At 35.0% G+C, this 14,431-nt stretch overlaps 1 protein-coding gene across 2 annotated transcripts in view; it reads left to right on the top strand.

Moving 5' to 3' along the window:
- CNTNAP5 (contactin associated protein family member 5) overlaps nucleotides 1-14,431 on the top strand; it is a 1,056,232-nt gene that overhangs the window by 844,903 nt on the left and 196,898 nt on the right. For both annotated transcript variants that reach the window (XM_054575031.1, XM_054575030.1), the window contains exon 14: nucleotides 12,992-13,148. In XM_054575031.1, coding sequence (XP_054431006.1) covers nucleotides 12,992-13,148 — 157 coding nt within the window. The remainder of the gene's footprint in view (nucleotides 1-12,991; nucleotides 13,149-14,431) is intronic.

Raw genomic sequence — 14,431 nt, 5'->3', positions numbered from 1 at the left:
TCAAAAGAAGGACTATTTTAAGACATTTTACAGAAGCTTAATGGTAAACAACAACAACAACAAAATTATAACTCCAAAGCTGAGATGCAAAACATAAAAAAAGAGAAAACAAAGAAAAAAATCATGAATAACCCCCAAACTAAAATAGCAGACAGATACATAGGGGTAAAGAAATAGTAGACATACAGGAAAATCAGAAAACAAAAGATAAATGACTGTTATAAGTCTGGACATATCACTAATCACTCTAAATAGAAATTAATGGAATTGCGAATCAAAAGTCACAGAGTAACATGACAGTTTAAAACAAGACCCAACTGTATATTGCCTTCACGAAATGCATTTTACCTCCAAAGAGAAACATAGACTCAAAGTGAAGGGGTGCAAGATGACACACCAAGCAAATGGCAGCCAGAAAAAACAGGTGTAGCTGTACTTATGTCAGATAATATAGATGTCAAATAAAAAAAAATAACAGAGACAAAGATGGGTATTTTATAATGATAAAAGGGACAATCCATCAAGAAGGTTTACAATAAATAAGCACCCAACTTGGTTCACCAAAATATATAGAGCAATTACTAACAGACTTAAGGAGAAAAATTGCCAAAAATAATTTTTCAGCAGGAAACTTAAATATCCACTTTACAGCAATAAATAGATTAAACAGACACAAAATCAATAAGGAAATATCAGCCTTGACTGACATGTTAGATCAGGTAGATCTAATTGTTATTAATAGAAAAGTCTATTCCAAAGTGAATAAACATTCTTTTCAAGTGCACATGGAATGTTCTCAAGGACAGACTAAAAATACGTCCATTAAGGAATTATACCAAATGTCCGAAAACATTTAATATCAATCCCCCCCAAGCATTTATTTATTTATTTATTTATTTATTTTTTAAATACATTTGTCTCTGCCTCCCCCCCACCACTTTCCCTTGCCCCCTCCCTCCTTCCCTCCCGCAGCTCTTCCCCTTTGGTTTTGTCCATGAGTCCTTGCTATATGTTCCTTGACTTTCCCCTTCCCTTCCCTTTCCCTGCTCCCCCCTTACCTCTTTACTCTGTTGATTTCTTTTCCTTTCCGTGTTGCTGGTCATATTTTCCTTGCATCTTTGTATTGTTGGTTAGGTTCCACTTATAGGTGAGATCATAAGGTATTTGTCTTTTGCCCCCTGGCTTATTTCACTTAGCATGATGCTCTCCAGTTCCATCCATGCTGTCGCGAAGTTTAGTAGTTCTTTTTTTCTTTCTGCTGAGTAGTATTCCATTGTGTATATGTACCATCACTTTTTGATCCAATCATCTACTGATGGGCATTTAGGTTGCTTCCAACATTTGGCTATTGTAAATTGTGCTGCTAAGAACATTGTGGTGCATAGGTTCTTTTGTATTGGCATTTTGGTGTTCTTAGGGTATAGTCCCAGCAGGGGAATCACTGGATCAAAAGGCAGTTCCATGTTCAGCTTTTGGAGGAAATTCCACACTGCTTTCCATAGTGGCTGCACCAGTCTGCATTGCCACCAACAGTGGACTAGGGTTCCCTTTTCTCCACAGCCTCACCAGCACCTGCTGTTTGTGGATCTGTTTATGATGGCCATTCTGACCAGTGTGGGATGGTACCTCATGGTGGTTTTGACCTACATTTCTCTGATGGCTAGTGATGCTGAGCATCCTTTCAAATGCCTCTGGGCCCTCTGTATCTCCTCCTTGGGAAAGTGTCTGCCCAGGTCCTTTGTCCATTTTTTGATTGGATGGTTTGTCTTCTTGGAGTGGAGTCAAGTGAGTTCTTTATATATCTTGGAGATCAAACCTCTATCTGATGTATCACTAGCAAATATAGTTTCCGATAGAGTTGGCTCCCTTTCATTTTGCTGATGTTTTCTTTTGCTGTGCAGAATCTTCTCATTTTGATGAGGTCCCACTTGTTTATTCTTTCCTTTATGTCCCTTGCTTTAGGAGACATATCATTGAAAAAATGGCTGCGTGGGATATCTGAGAGTTTCCTGCCAATGTTCTCCTCTGGGACTTTGATGGTGTTGCGACTTATATTTAAGTCTTTTATCCATTTTGAGTTTATTTTTGTGTATGATCAGCTGATGATCCAATTTCAATTTTTTGCATGTAGCCGTCCAGCTCTCCCAACACCATTTGTTGAAGAGGCTACTATTGCTCCATTTTATGCTTCTGCCCCCTTTGTCAAATATTAGATGTCCATAGAGACCTGGAATTATTTCTGGGCTTTCTATTCTGTTCCACTGGTCTATGGGTCTGTTCTTGTGCCAGTACCAGATTGTTTTGAGTATAGTGGCTTTGTAGTAGAGTTTGATGTCTGGTATTGTGATCCCTCCTACTTTGTGTTTTTTTTTCTCAAAATTGCTGCGGCTATTCGGGTTTGTTTATGGTTCCATATAAATTTTTGAAATGTCTGTTCTATTTCTGTGAAATACGTCATTGGTATCTTAATAGGGATTGCGTGGAATCTATAAATTGCTTTGAGTAGTATGGGCGTTTTGATGATATCAATCTTAATACTTTGCCCAGATAGCTCCTGTTCAACACTTTCTTTATTTATTTGTTAAATTAATCTTTAAATCATGTTTATTCTATTAACAGTTGTCTTAATTTTCCCCTCTTTGCTCTCCTCCACCTATCCCACCCCAACAACCTGAACCACAGTCAATTACCACTGTGTTGTCCATGTCCATGGGTCATTCATACATGTTCTTTGTTTAGTCCCTTCCTCTTTCCATCACTGTCCGCCTTCAACATCACCTCTGGTCACTTTCAGTCTGCTCCATGTTTCCATCCCTCTGGTTTATTTTGTTCATTATTTTGTTGGATTCATTCCATTTGTAGATGAGATCATATGGTATTTGTCTTTACCAACTGGTTTATTTCACTTATCATAATATTCTCCAGTTCCATTCACGTTGGCACAAAAGGTAAAAGTTCCTTATTTCTTTATTTTTTGAAATGCAGATTGATTTTATTTATTTATTTATTTTTAAAATGCCAAAATCCATTATAGAATATTAAAAAATTTAAAACCATTATAAAGTCTCAGCAATTAAAACCACATGACACCAGCATGCAAATAATTAAATAGATCAATGAACTAAAATGAGCATTCTAGAAACAAACATATATATCTGTCTAGCAATGGAATATATGATTAAATTGATATTTCAAATCAATGGGGAAAAGAAGGCTTATTCAACAAATAAGCTGCAGGAACCACTATTTATTCAAATAAAATAAATATAGAGCCCTATTTCACACATTATAAAACAAATATTCAGGTGAGTTAAAAATTAGTATGTAAAATCACAGTTTTTGGAGAAAATACAAAATAATATTTTTCTTACCCTGAAGTAACATATTCAAACCCAGAAGCTATAAAGTAAAATATTGACAATATGACTATATTAAACATTTAAGACTATACAGTAATACACCTATAAAAAAGTTAAACGACAGTAATAGAATAAGAAAGTTTTGCAACACATCTAAAAAAAGACTAATTCTTTTGAGGGGGGGATTCTACAATCATTTAATAAAAAAAGGGATAAATAATACCAAAAAATCATTTAAAACTTTCTAAAAATAACAGAAATACTTAAGAAATATACAAAAATGCGTTTAGTTTTGACAAATAATAAAGTAACAATTAAAATAACACATCATTGTCACAATCAGATTAATAAGTATTAAAAATATTGGTAATTTAAAGTATTGGTTACTGTAAAAGAAATTGGGTATTCATAGATTTGTTTTCCTCATCTTCTTAAGGCAGTCCTTTAGCATTTCTTGCAATGCTGATTTGATGTTAAGTGTATTCTTTTAGCCTTCTTTTGTCTGGAAAACTCCTTACTTGCCTTCCATTTTAATTGAGAGCCTTGCAGGGTAGAGCAGTCTTGGTTGCAAGCCTTTGATTTTCAGGACTTGGAATATTTCTGGACATTCCCTTCTGGCTTACAGTGTTTCTGCTGAGAAGTCAGCTGCTAACCAAGTTGGGGATCCCTTGTATGTTACTAACTGTTTCTCCCTTACTGCCTTTAAGAATCTCTCTTTGTCTTTGATATTTGCCATTTTAATAATGATGCATCCTGGAGTGGGCCTCATTGGGTTCCTCTTAAATGGGACCCTCTATGCTTCCTGGACTTGCGTGACTTCTTCTCTCCTCCAATTAGAGAAGTTTTCCATCATTATTTTTTCAAACAGGTTCTCTATCCCTTCCTCCTCTTCTGCTTCTGGTGTCCCTATTATAGACATATTACTATGTTTCATGTTGCCCTGCATTTCCCTAAATGCCTCTTCATTCTTTTTTAGTCTTTTTTTCATTTTCTTGCTCTTTATGGGAGCTTTTTTCTACCTTATCACCCAGTTTACTATTCAGTCCTGTGCTTCATCTAGCCTGCTTTTGATTCCTTCTACTGTGTTCTTCAATTCAGAAATTGTATTCTTCGTTCCCTCTTGTCTCTTACTGATAGTTTCTATGTTTTTTTGTTTCATACTTATATAGTTTGCAATAAGTTCCTCAGAGTTTCCCCGTAGTTTTTGGTAATTTTCTTTGAGCTCACTGTTTTGAACGCAATATCTGATAGCTTACTTGCCTCTATTTCATTTAGTTCTCTTTGTGGGTACTCCTCCTTTCTCTTTAACTGGGAGGTGTTTCTTTGTCTTCCCATTATTTGTGAGACTTTCCTTTTTTGTTCCTGCTTCTTAAATTGATTTGTCTTGATTTCCTGACTTTGTGGTGTGAAGTTGTATGGTAGGAAGCCACAGTTTTTTTTTCTTTCTGGATCTGCCTCTGCTGATGTCAGATGTTGACCCTGTCTGACCTTAGGCAGTTTCTTCAAGACTTTCAGGAATTTATGGTCCGTGGCTATCTCCTTCAGCTGTTAATCTAGTCACTCTGCACTCAGCAGACCAGTTTAGACACCACAGGACAGTGCGAAGTCCCTCCTGAGTGTGGGGTTATTGGGTCCTCTCATGTTGCTGCCACTAAGGGGAGTGGTCTGCCTGAGCAGATGGCAGCTGTTATGTGGAAGAGGAGTTAACACCAGAATTCCACCAACTAAACTCTCAGTTCTCTCCCCAAAGCCTCCTTCCCCAGTCTTCCTCAGGATTCTCTCGTCCACTCTGCTCCTGCCTTTGCTGGATATTAGGATAAGTGGCTGCAAATAAAAAACATATGCATTGGCCCTTTAAATGGCTCCTTGTGTCTCTAGCCACCCTTCTCTGGAAGAGAGCAAACCTGCCAGTTTTTGCAGTGGCTATTATCTGTGTACTTTTTGGGCTCTGGTGCTGTAGCTTGGAAATCCCCACTTATGGTTTAGATCCCTCTCTTCCTAGGGGGATCCAATTGGTTTTTTCGATAACCTTCTGGTGCTGCCACCCATGGGTGTTCCACCCACCTTCTCAAGTCTCTACTGCATTCCTTATCATTTAGGTTGTGCTAAAGCGGATTCTTCTGCCTGTGTGAGGTTATAAGGCTCCTCTCTCGCTATTGTTCAATTGTTTGTTCCTGGTGATTTCCCCACAATTTAGTTGCAATTCCAGAACGGTGCTGGGTGGAGTTCAGTGTGACTTCCACTCACTCCACCACTTTCTTGATTGTCTCAATCTTAATTTTTTGATGTCTTCCAAAAATATGAAGGAGAAATGAATACTTTCTTACTTATTTTATGAGGCCAAATTATCCTAAATCAAAAATAGGAAAGGACAGCTCAAAAAATAAAATTATAGAATAATATCTTTGATTAACAGAGATGCAAAAATCCTAAACAAAATACTAACAAATCAAATATAGCAACACATTAAAAAGATTATACATCATGATCAATTGTAATTCTTTCCAGGAATGCAAGGATATTTCAATATTTACAAGTCAATGTGATAGAGAACATTAACAAAATAAAAAATAGAAATAGTGTGAGCATATCAGTGATGCAAGAGAAAGCATTTAACAAAATATAACATCTAATAAAATGGGCATGGAATAAAATTATCTCAGAATAATGAAGGCCACATATGACAAACTCTCCCATTAAATTTTACTCTATGGCAAAAAAATAAACGCTTTCTTCTAAGATGAGGAATGGCCACTCTTGCCTCTGTTATTTAACATAGTACTAAAAACCTAGCCAGAGCAAATAGTCAAGAAAAATAAAAGGAATCTAAATTGGTAATAAAAAGGTAAAATTGTAACTATTTATACTTGGTATGTTTGTATATATGATAAACCCTAAAGACTCTTCACAAAAAAAAAAAAAAAAAAAACTAATATAAACAATTAACAAATATAGTAAAGTTGCAAAAATAAAATCAATATATAAAAATGTGCCACATTTCTGTACACTAATAACAACAATAGATCATAAGGGAAAATCAAGAAACAATCTAATTTACAATTGCAACAAAAAATAAGATATTTAGGAATAAATTTAACAAAGGAGTTCATGGACCTTTACAATGAAACTACAAGATATCAACAAAGAGGATTGAAGAAGACAGGAAGAAATGGAGATCGTCTGTGCTTGTGATCAGAAGAGTTCACATTGTTTACTTTTTTTTATCCTCATCTGAGGACATTTCTTCATTGCTTTCTTAGAGAGGGGAAAAGGAAAGATGAAGGGGAAGAGAGAAAAATCCATGCAAGAAAGAAACATTCATTGGTTACCTACTGTACATGCCTGTACTAGTGTCGTATGTGCCCAGACCAGGGATTAAACCCTCAACCTTTCAGTTAAGGGACGATGCTCCAGCCAACTGAGCCACACCAGCCAGGACAAATTAACCTTTCTTAAATGTCCATGTTATCTAAAGAAATCTACATATTTAATAAATGAAACCCCCATTAGGAAAAAAAACAGCATTTTTTACAGAAATAGAAGAAAAAATACTCAATTTTGTTTGGAACCACAAAAGACCCTGACTAGCCAAAGCAATTCTGAGCAAAAAAGAACAAATAAACAGGTATCACAATCCCTGATTTCAAACTGTATCACAAACCTATAGTAATCAAAATATCATGGTATTGACAGAAAAACAGACACACAGACCAGTAGAAGAGAATTAAGAGCTCAAAAATTAACTGACACATACAGGATATGGCAAAAGTGGGTTTACAGTTCATATGGAAATATTACAATAATAATAAAAATATAAGAATAAACTGTTTTTTTCATAAAACTGTATACTTACTTTTTTCCCACTCTGTATATAAACAACTAATTTTTGACAAAAAAGTGAAGAATTACAATGGAGAAAGAAAAGTCCCTTCAATAAATGGTGTTGGAAGTATTGAACATTAGATGCAAAAGAAAGATAATAGACCACTATCATTAACTCAAAATGAAATAAAAACCTCAATATGAGACCTGAAACAATACAATATATATTGTGTAAAACATATATAAGCACTAAAATTAACCTTGGACTCAGAGTGATTTTTGTGAACTTAATCCCAAAGACAAGGAAAGTAAAAGAAAAATATAAATGGACAAGATCAAACAAAAAAGATTCTGCACAGAAAAAAGAAAGCCAACAACAAAATGGTAACCAACCACATGGGAGAGGGTATTTGCAAATGATACCTTTGATTATGGGCTAATTATTGAACTATATAAATAAAGCATAAAACCCAATAACAAAAAGCAATTTGATTTTTTAAAAATAGGCAAAGGACCTGAATAAACACTTTTCTATGAAAGACATACAGATGGCCAAAAAACATGTGAAATAATATTCAATATCATTACTTATTACAGAAATGAAAATCAAAACCACAAAGAAATACCACTCACACTCTTTAGCTCTTTCCAAAAAGAAAAGAAACATCAAGTGTTAGAGAGGATGTAGAGAAAAGGGATTCCTCATATATTATTGGTGGTAATGTAAACTATTACAACCGCTATGGAAAAAGTATAAATGTTTCTCAAAAAAAAAAATAAGAATGGAACTACCATATCACCCTGCAATTTCTCTTATAGGTATTTACCAAAAATATATTTTAAGAAACTTATTAATAAAAGTATATGTACCGTTATGTTCATTGCAGCATTATTTATTAGAAAAACATCGAAACAAATTAAGTGACCAGCAAAAGATGATTAGATGAAGATGTAATACATATTTACAACAGAATATTGATCAGCCATAAAAAAGGTGTAAGATTGCCATTTGTGACAGCATGGATGAATATTGAGGTTATTATACTAAGTGAAATAGGTCAGATTAAAAAAATATAACTCCATTCATATGTGGAATGTAAAACAAAATGTAACAAGGAAAATAACAAAACAGACAAGACCAAACTCATAGGTACAGACAACAGAATGGAGGTTAGTAGAGAGAAAAGAGGGTACTGGAAGGTTGAAGTGAATAAAGGGGGTCAAACATATGGTTAGAAGGGAATAGGCTTTTGGAGGGGAACATGCAATAGATTACACAAATGTTAAATTATAACCTTGTACACCTGAAAATTGCATAATATCAATAATAGATGTCACTTCTATACGTTTAATTAAAAAGAAAGAAAGAAACTTGGTGGTAGATCTTACAAAATGCCCTGAGTTACTCTTGGCCTTTATATTGACCATGTGCACTTCTGCATATAACCAGCTGTTTGGGACCTGACCCATGTCTTCCAGTTTTGCTCAGAGGTTTTTTGTTTGTTTGTTTGTTTTTTGTTGAGTTCTACCCTGATCATCCTAAAATAATAGTACACACTTCTTTGCAACATATCTTATCCTTACTTGGCTTGATGTACTGTTTCCATACCCTATCCCTTTCTTAACACTACCTTATTTAATTATTACTATTGTCTACTTTCCATAATTACAATACACTCTTTTGAAGTCATGTTTTATTTTTTGTTTTTGTTTGTTTAAATAATTTAGCCCAAGTGCCTAAAATAGTTATTGAAATATTATATTTTCAGTAAATATTGCTGAAGGAATATACATTTAATATTTACATACAACTTTATGTATAAAGTCTGTCCAAAAAAATAGATACATGTATTGAAGAAGATTCAAGATATAAAACACATTGCACATAGGACAATGACACCTCAGTTCCTTTCAAAGTAGGTACCTTGTGATCTCACACACTTCTCCCAATTGCCCTCAGTTGCCCCATTATATTTTACTGAAACTCAATGATGGTCTGAAATCTCTTCCTTTTCAAAGTTGATTTTATTGATTAGGTTCCACTTGTGAGTGAGATCATATGGTATTTGTCTTTCCCCGCCTGGCTTATTTCACTTAGCATAATGCTCTCCTGTTCTATCCATGCTGCTGCAAAGGGTAGAAGCCCTTTCTTTCTTTCTGCTGTGTAATATTCCATTGTGTGAATGTACTACATTTTTTTTTGATTCACTCATTTACTGATGGGACATTGAGATAAAAAACAAACTGACAGTGACCAGAAGGGTGGGGGTGGGGAGTAGGATAACCAGGGAAAGAAGAAGAAGGGTCATCAAGGAATGTGAATAAAGGATGCATGGAGACAGCCAAAGAAGTGCAGGATTGATGGTGGGGCAGAGGAAAATGGTGGTGGGAAAATGGAGACAACTGTACTTGAACAACAATAAAAAAATAAAAATTAAGATAATAAGAAAAATTTGAAAATATTATCCAAAAATATATCAGGACAATGCAGTTTAGCAGAAAATGTGAAAGGAAATTTGTCCTCAACTTTTAAAAAGTAGTTCCAAAATTATTTAAAATACATATAGAAGACTGCTGAAAGCCCCAAACTAATTTTTAAAAGTAACCTTAAAACTGATAGAAAGCCCCAAAGAACATTACACGCACACACATACACACACAGCAGATCTGACTCAATTATTAACATGGATGTGAATATCTAAAGTAGATTATTAGAGGAGGAAAAGAAAAAGTTGATTTTAGTTTTGGGAAAAGCCAGAAATCACAGGGCACCGAATCTGAGCTATACGGGGGCTGAATCACCTGGATGATGTGATGCTTTGCCAAAAAACTCTGCACAAAACATGATGCATGAGTGAGCACATTGTCATGATGAAGCTGCCAACCACCAGTTGTCCATAGCTGTGGCCTTCTGAATCATCTGAATAATTCCCATGGAGGATTTTTCAATCTTAACACAAAATTTGATACAGATTTGTTGCTCTACTTGCTCAATCATTTTGAATGTGACGGCTGCACAGTACTCATGCTCATTCAATAGAGTCTACTGTCCCTACTGCCTAGTATAGAGAAGTCACCATTGTTTACGCATGTGCATTCTGGTTCACTATCTTTGGCTGCTAGGTTACACTGATGTTGTGCAAATCATTCTTGTTATATTAGCAATGGCTGGACTTTTTCCAGACAGATTATATAAATATACATCTAAAAATTAATTTTCATTTAAAATTATGAAAAAAATCAATCCTTCTGAACATCATATTTAAACATATAAAACTAGTATTTATCCTCCATTTCCAGATTTACATAATTAACAGAAATCTATTTTTGAGTCTTGCCCTTGTTAATTTCTTTCTTTGCAAAGTTTAGTTTCGTAAAATCTGTTGAATATTTTTATGATTTGAAATACTTCTATAAATTTAAATTATTATTCATAAGATGATAACGTATCCAGCACCACAGATGTAGACAGCAGTGGAGGTGTTTAATAAATACAATTTTAGGCCTAGGTTCCCTTTGGAGATTGCTATTTTGTTTCTGCTGAGCATAAAGCAGGAACTTAATATGTGTTTATTTTTTAAAATGAAAGGAAATATTTATAGGGTCAATTATTCTTGATTTACCGCTTTAAGGTAGAATAATAATATTGTCTGAGAATGCTACTACATTGAAATTTTGCCTAGGCAAGATTTAATTTTTATGCAACTCCTGATTTAAAACATATAATGGATGAATAATTTATGTATATGAATAATAACAACTTTTTCTGAATTACTTTCAGTGCTGAATTCCTATGGAAGTCACTGAGGCAAGTAGGAAGAACTATGACAATCTGGGACTTCCAAGAGTTTGTAGATCATGAGAAAAAGACATAAAAAGTACTATGAAAAGCAGAAGAATCTCAGGGGTATATAATTGAGGGCAGACAACCTGAAGGACTATACATAGGCCAAAACTTCACTCTTCGTTCTGCCTAAAATGTTTCAAGTCCTTCTATTAGCTTTTAAAGCTAGAATTACTGTAAGAAATGTCTGTTAAATAGTGCCATTTTTACACTTGATCTTAACCAAAAGGCCGAGAAGCAAGGTCTCATGGATAAAACCAAAGAGGAATGATTGAGGGAGGGAGGTGGGGAGGGGGCAGGGGAAGGCAGTGGGGGGTAGGAAAATAAATGAAATATAATAAACTGTAAAAAAAATAATAGTGCCATTTTTAAAACATGGATTAAACTAGAGGGTATTATGCTAAGTGAAATAAACCAAGAGGTGAAAAACAAATACCCTATGATCTCACCTATAAGTGGAATCTATCAGCAAAACTAATAAGCAAACAAAATAGAACCAGAGACTTGAAAATAAAGAACAATCTGACAGTGACCAGAGTGGAAGGGGGAGGAGGACAATGGGGCAAAGAAGAGGAAGGGTCAAGTCAAGGAACATGTATAAAAGACCCAGGGGAAGGACAATGAGGGGAGGATTGAATGTGGGAGGAGGGTTGAGCAGGACAGGGGAGAGCAATGGGGGTTAAATGAGGACAACTATAATTGAACAACAATACAATTTTAAAAAAATAATTCTAAGTGGTGAATTCGTTTTTCATAGTTTCAAAAAGTTGTAAATCATTAAACACTATTTCAAATGTATTGCTTTCTTTCTAAATCTTATCTCATATAAGCTACACTCAAGAGGACTAGAGTGTTCATAGGTTGATTTAGAGCATAAAGTTCATTTAAGACTGAAGTAAGTTTAGGTGGCAGCACAAGGGTAAAACATTTTGTATTTAAACATATTTGCCCATGTTGGCTTTGGGTCCAGGAAATGGAAGGAATTTCTCCACCTTTCCCTCCTTCCAGCACTGCCCAGGATTCTCCTCCAAAATCTAGAATCCAAACTACACAGTCAATTTCAATGTCACCATGGGCTATTTTGTACATAAGTTAAACCAAATTTGTAATCATATTAATTGTATCATTATTAATGACATGAATTCTGAAAAAACAATCTGTGCATAGCTTCTGATGCATAAGCTCCCTTACATGATTCAGATGGCCGCACCTATGGGCAACTGGTGATTAGCAGCTTCATCATGACAACACACCCACTCATATACCACATCTCATTAAGTATTTTTTTGAGAAACATCAAATCACTCAGATAACTCACCCTCACTCCTACAGCTGAGATTTGGTGCCCTGTGACTTATGGCTTTTCCCAAAACTAAAATCAACTGTGAAAAGGAAGAGATTTCATACTATCAATGAGTTTCAGGAAAATATGATGGGGTAGCTGATGGCGACAGAGAGAAGTCTGTGAAGTCCCAAGGTGCCTACTTTGAAGGGGACTGAAGCATTATTGCCCTATGTATAATGTGTCTTGTATCTTGTATCTTCTTCAATAAATGTCTATATTTTTCACATTACATGGCTGAATGCCTTCTGGGCAGATTCTGTGTGTGTGTGTGTGTGTGTGTGTTTGTGTGTGTATATGAAAATTTTGTTCTTAAATATGTCCCAGTTTATTTACTCAATTGTGATACCTTTCTAATTTGGTAAGCATTTAATAATGTTTTGTGACTCTGCCTTTGAACAATATTCTAGTATAAAAATCTTTTCATGAAAATGTTGGTTATAGGTATAAATGTATATAGATATAGATATCTTTCTATATACATCTGTGTGAATATAAGAGAGAGAGGGAGAATACACACACACACATATTCTTTAAGACATTTTTTTATCTCAATTTCTGTGACACCTAATTTGTTATTTTAGGCCTGCTCCCCTATGAGTTGTGAAATACCTTGTCTTTCAGATGGAGTACCCTTTACCTGGTGGATTGGCCGGTCAAAGGAAAGGCATCCTTACTGGGGAGGTGTTCCTCCTGGAGTTCAGCAATGTGAATGTGGCCTGGATGAGATTTGCCTGGACATTCAGCACTTTTGCAATTGTGACGCTGACAAGGATGAATGGTAATGGGATCATGACCTTTCTGCAGGTGTGGAGGAAACACATTAATTGATGCATAACATTTTGCACAAGAGAAAAGAACATGGATGAGAAATTCAATATAAACTAGGGCATCCTAATGATTGTAATAGTTTTTAACTTTGAAAATTTTAGTCAATTTTAGTACTTTTAAGTCTATTACTGAGGTGTATAAAACATATTGTCCCATCATCACCTCCTTATATTCTGAACATTCTATTTTAAACAAAATAATGAAATTTAACATTTAGCTTAGTGATTTAGTCAGTTTCTATAAAGCATAGAATATAGGTTTTGAGAGAGAGAGTGAAAAAAATAAGAATATGTCATTACACAGACCGTTTTTTCATTCTCCCATTTCTGCACTGTTTTAGTCACCAGCCAAAACTATCACTGCCAATAAAAACATAGCAAATAAAATTGATGTTTATTAAGCATGCATTTAATCCCACAACAACCTACTAATTCCTTATAATTTTCTCATTATGCATCTTAGTGTTGAAGAATGAGGATTGCAGAGAAGTTAAATAATGTTCCCAAGGTCATACTGAAGGGCAGATTCAGAATTTGTACACAGGTACAGCTAGTTGAGGCCAGAGTATCTGTTACTCTGTCCTACCAAGTTACTTTCGTCAGATACAGATTAGTTTTTAGCTGCCATGTCCATAATTCCTTTGTCTTCCAGATGAACTGCTTGTTTTTCACTGTATTGATTACAAAAATATACATAGACCACTTCCAAACCCACTTAAACTTTGACTGGATTTAAAGCATTCTTTGGTTTGGGCTTTGAATTTTACTTGTTTCATCAAGTGTTGCTCAATATAATTAGGAATTCCTATATAAAAGTGCTTTCATCCCAGTTGAATTTATTTTAAGTGTTTTTCCTCCACTGTTAAATAATAGGGACTATTTAAAATGAAATTTAATATCCAGTCAAAACCTCAGCTGCAAGGAAAGGACCAAACACTTAGTTTCATTAAGTTCTACTAGATGAACCGCCTCTTCAGAATCCTGTAGGGCTGCTTGGGCTCCAAGACAAGATACCTGGATGCCTTCTCCAAATCTAGAAATCTTGACATGGGTTAATTCATGTGAAGTTGACAGGAGGTAGGATGGACTTCTTCATTCTTTTAGCCCTCACTTTACCCTGCATTGACTTCTATCACAGCATCATGGATGACTGCAAATAAGCTATTACTCATGTCTTTATTAATACTTTGCCCCTCCAGACCTATTCCCATACTGTGGAACTCAGTGGTAGTTA

The sequence above is a fragment of the Pteronotus mesoamericanus genome, unplaced genomic scaffold (assembly GCF_021234165.1).
Source record: "Pteronotus mesoamericanus isolate MK-2021 breed Mesoamerican mustached bat unplaced genomic scaffold, CSHL_Meso_final contig_27, whole genome shotgun sequence".
Classification (NCBI taxonomy): Eukaryota; Metazoa; Chordata; class Mammalia; order Chiroptera; family Mormoopidae; genus Pteronotus; species Pteronotus mesoamericanus.
The sequence above is the reverse complement of the archived record's forward strand: the minus strand, read 5'-3'. Positions and strand labels throughout refer to the sequence as shown.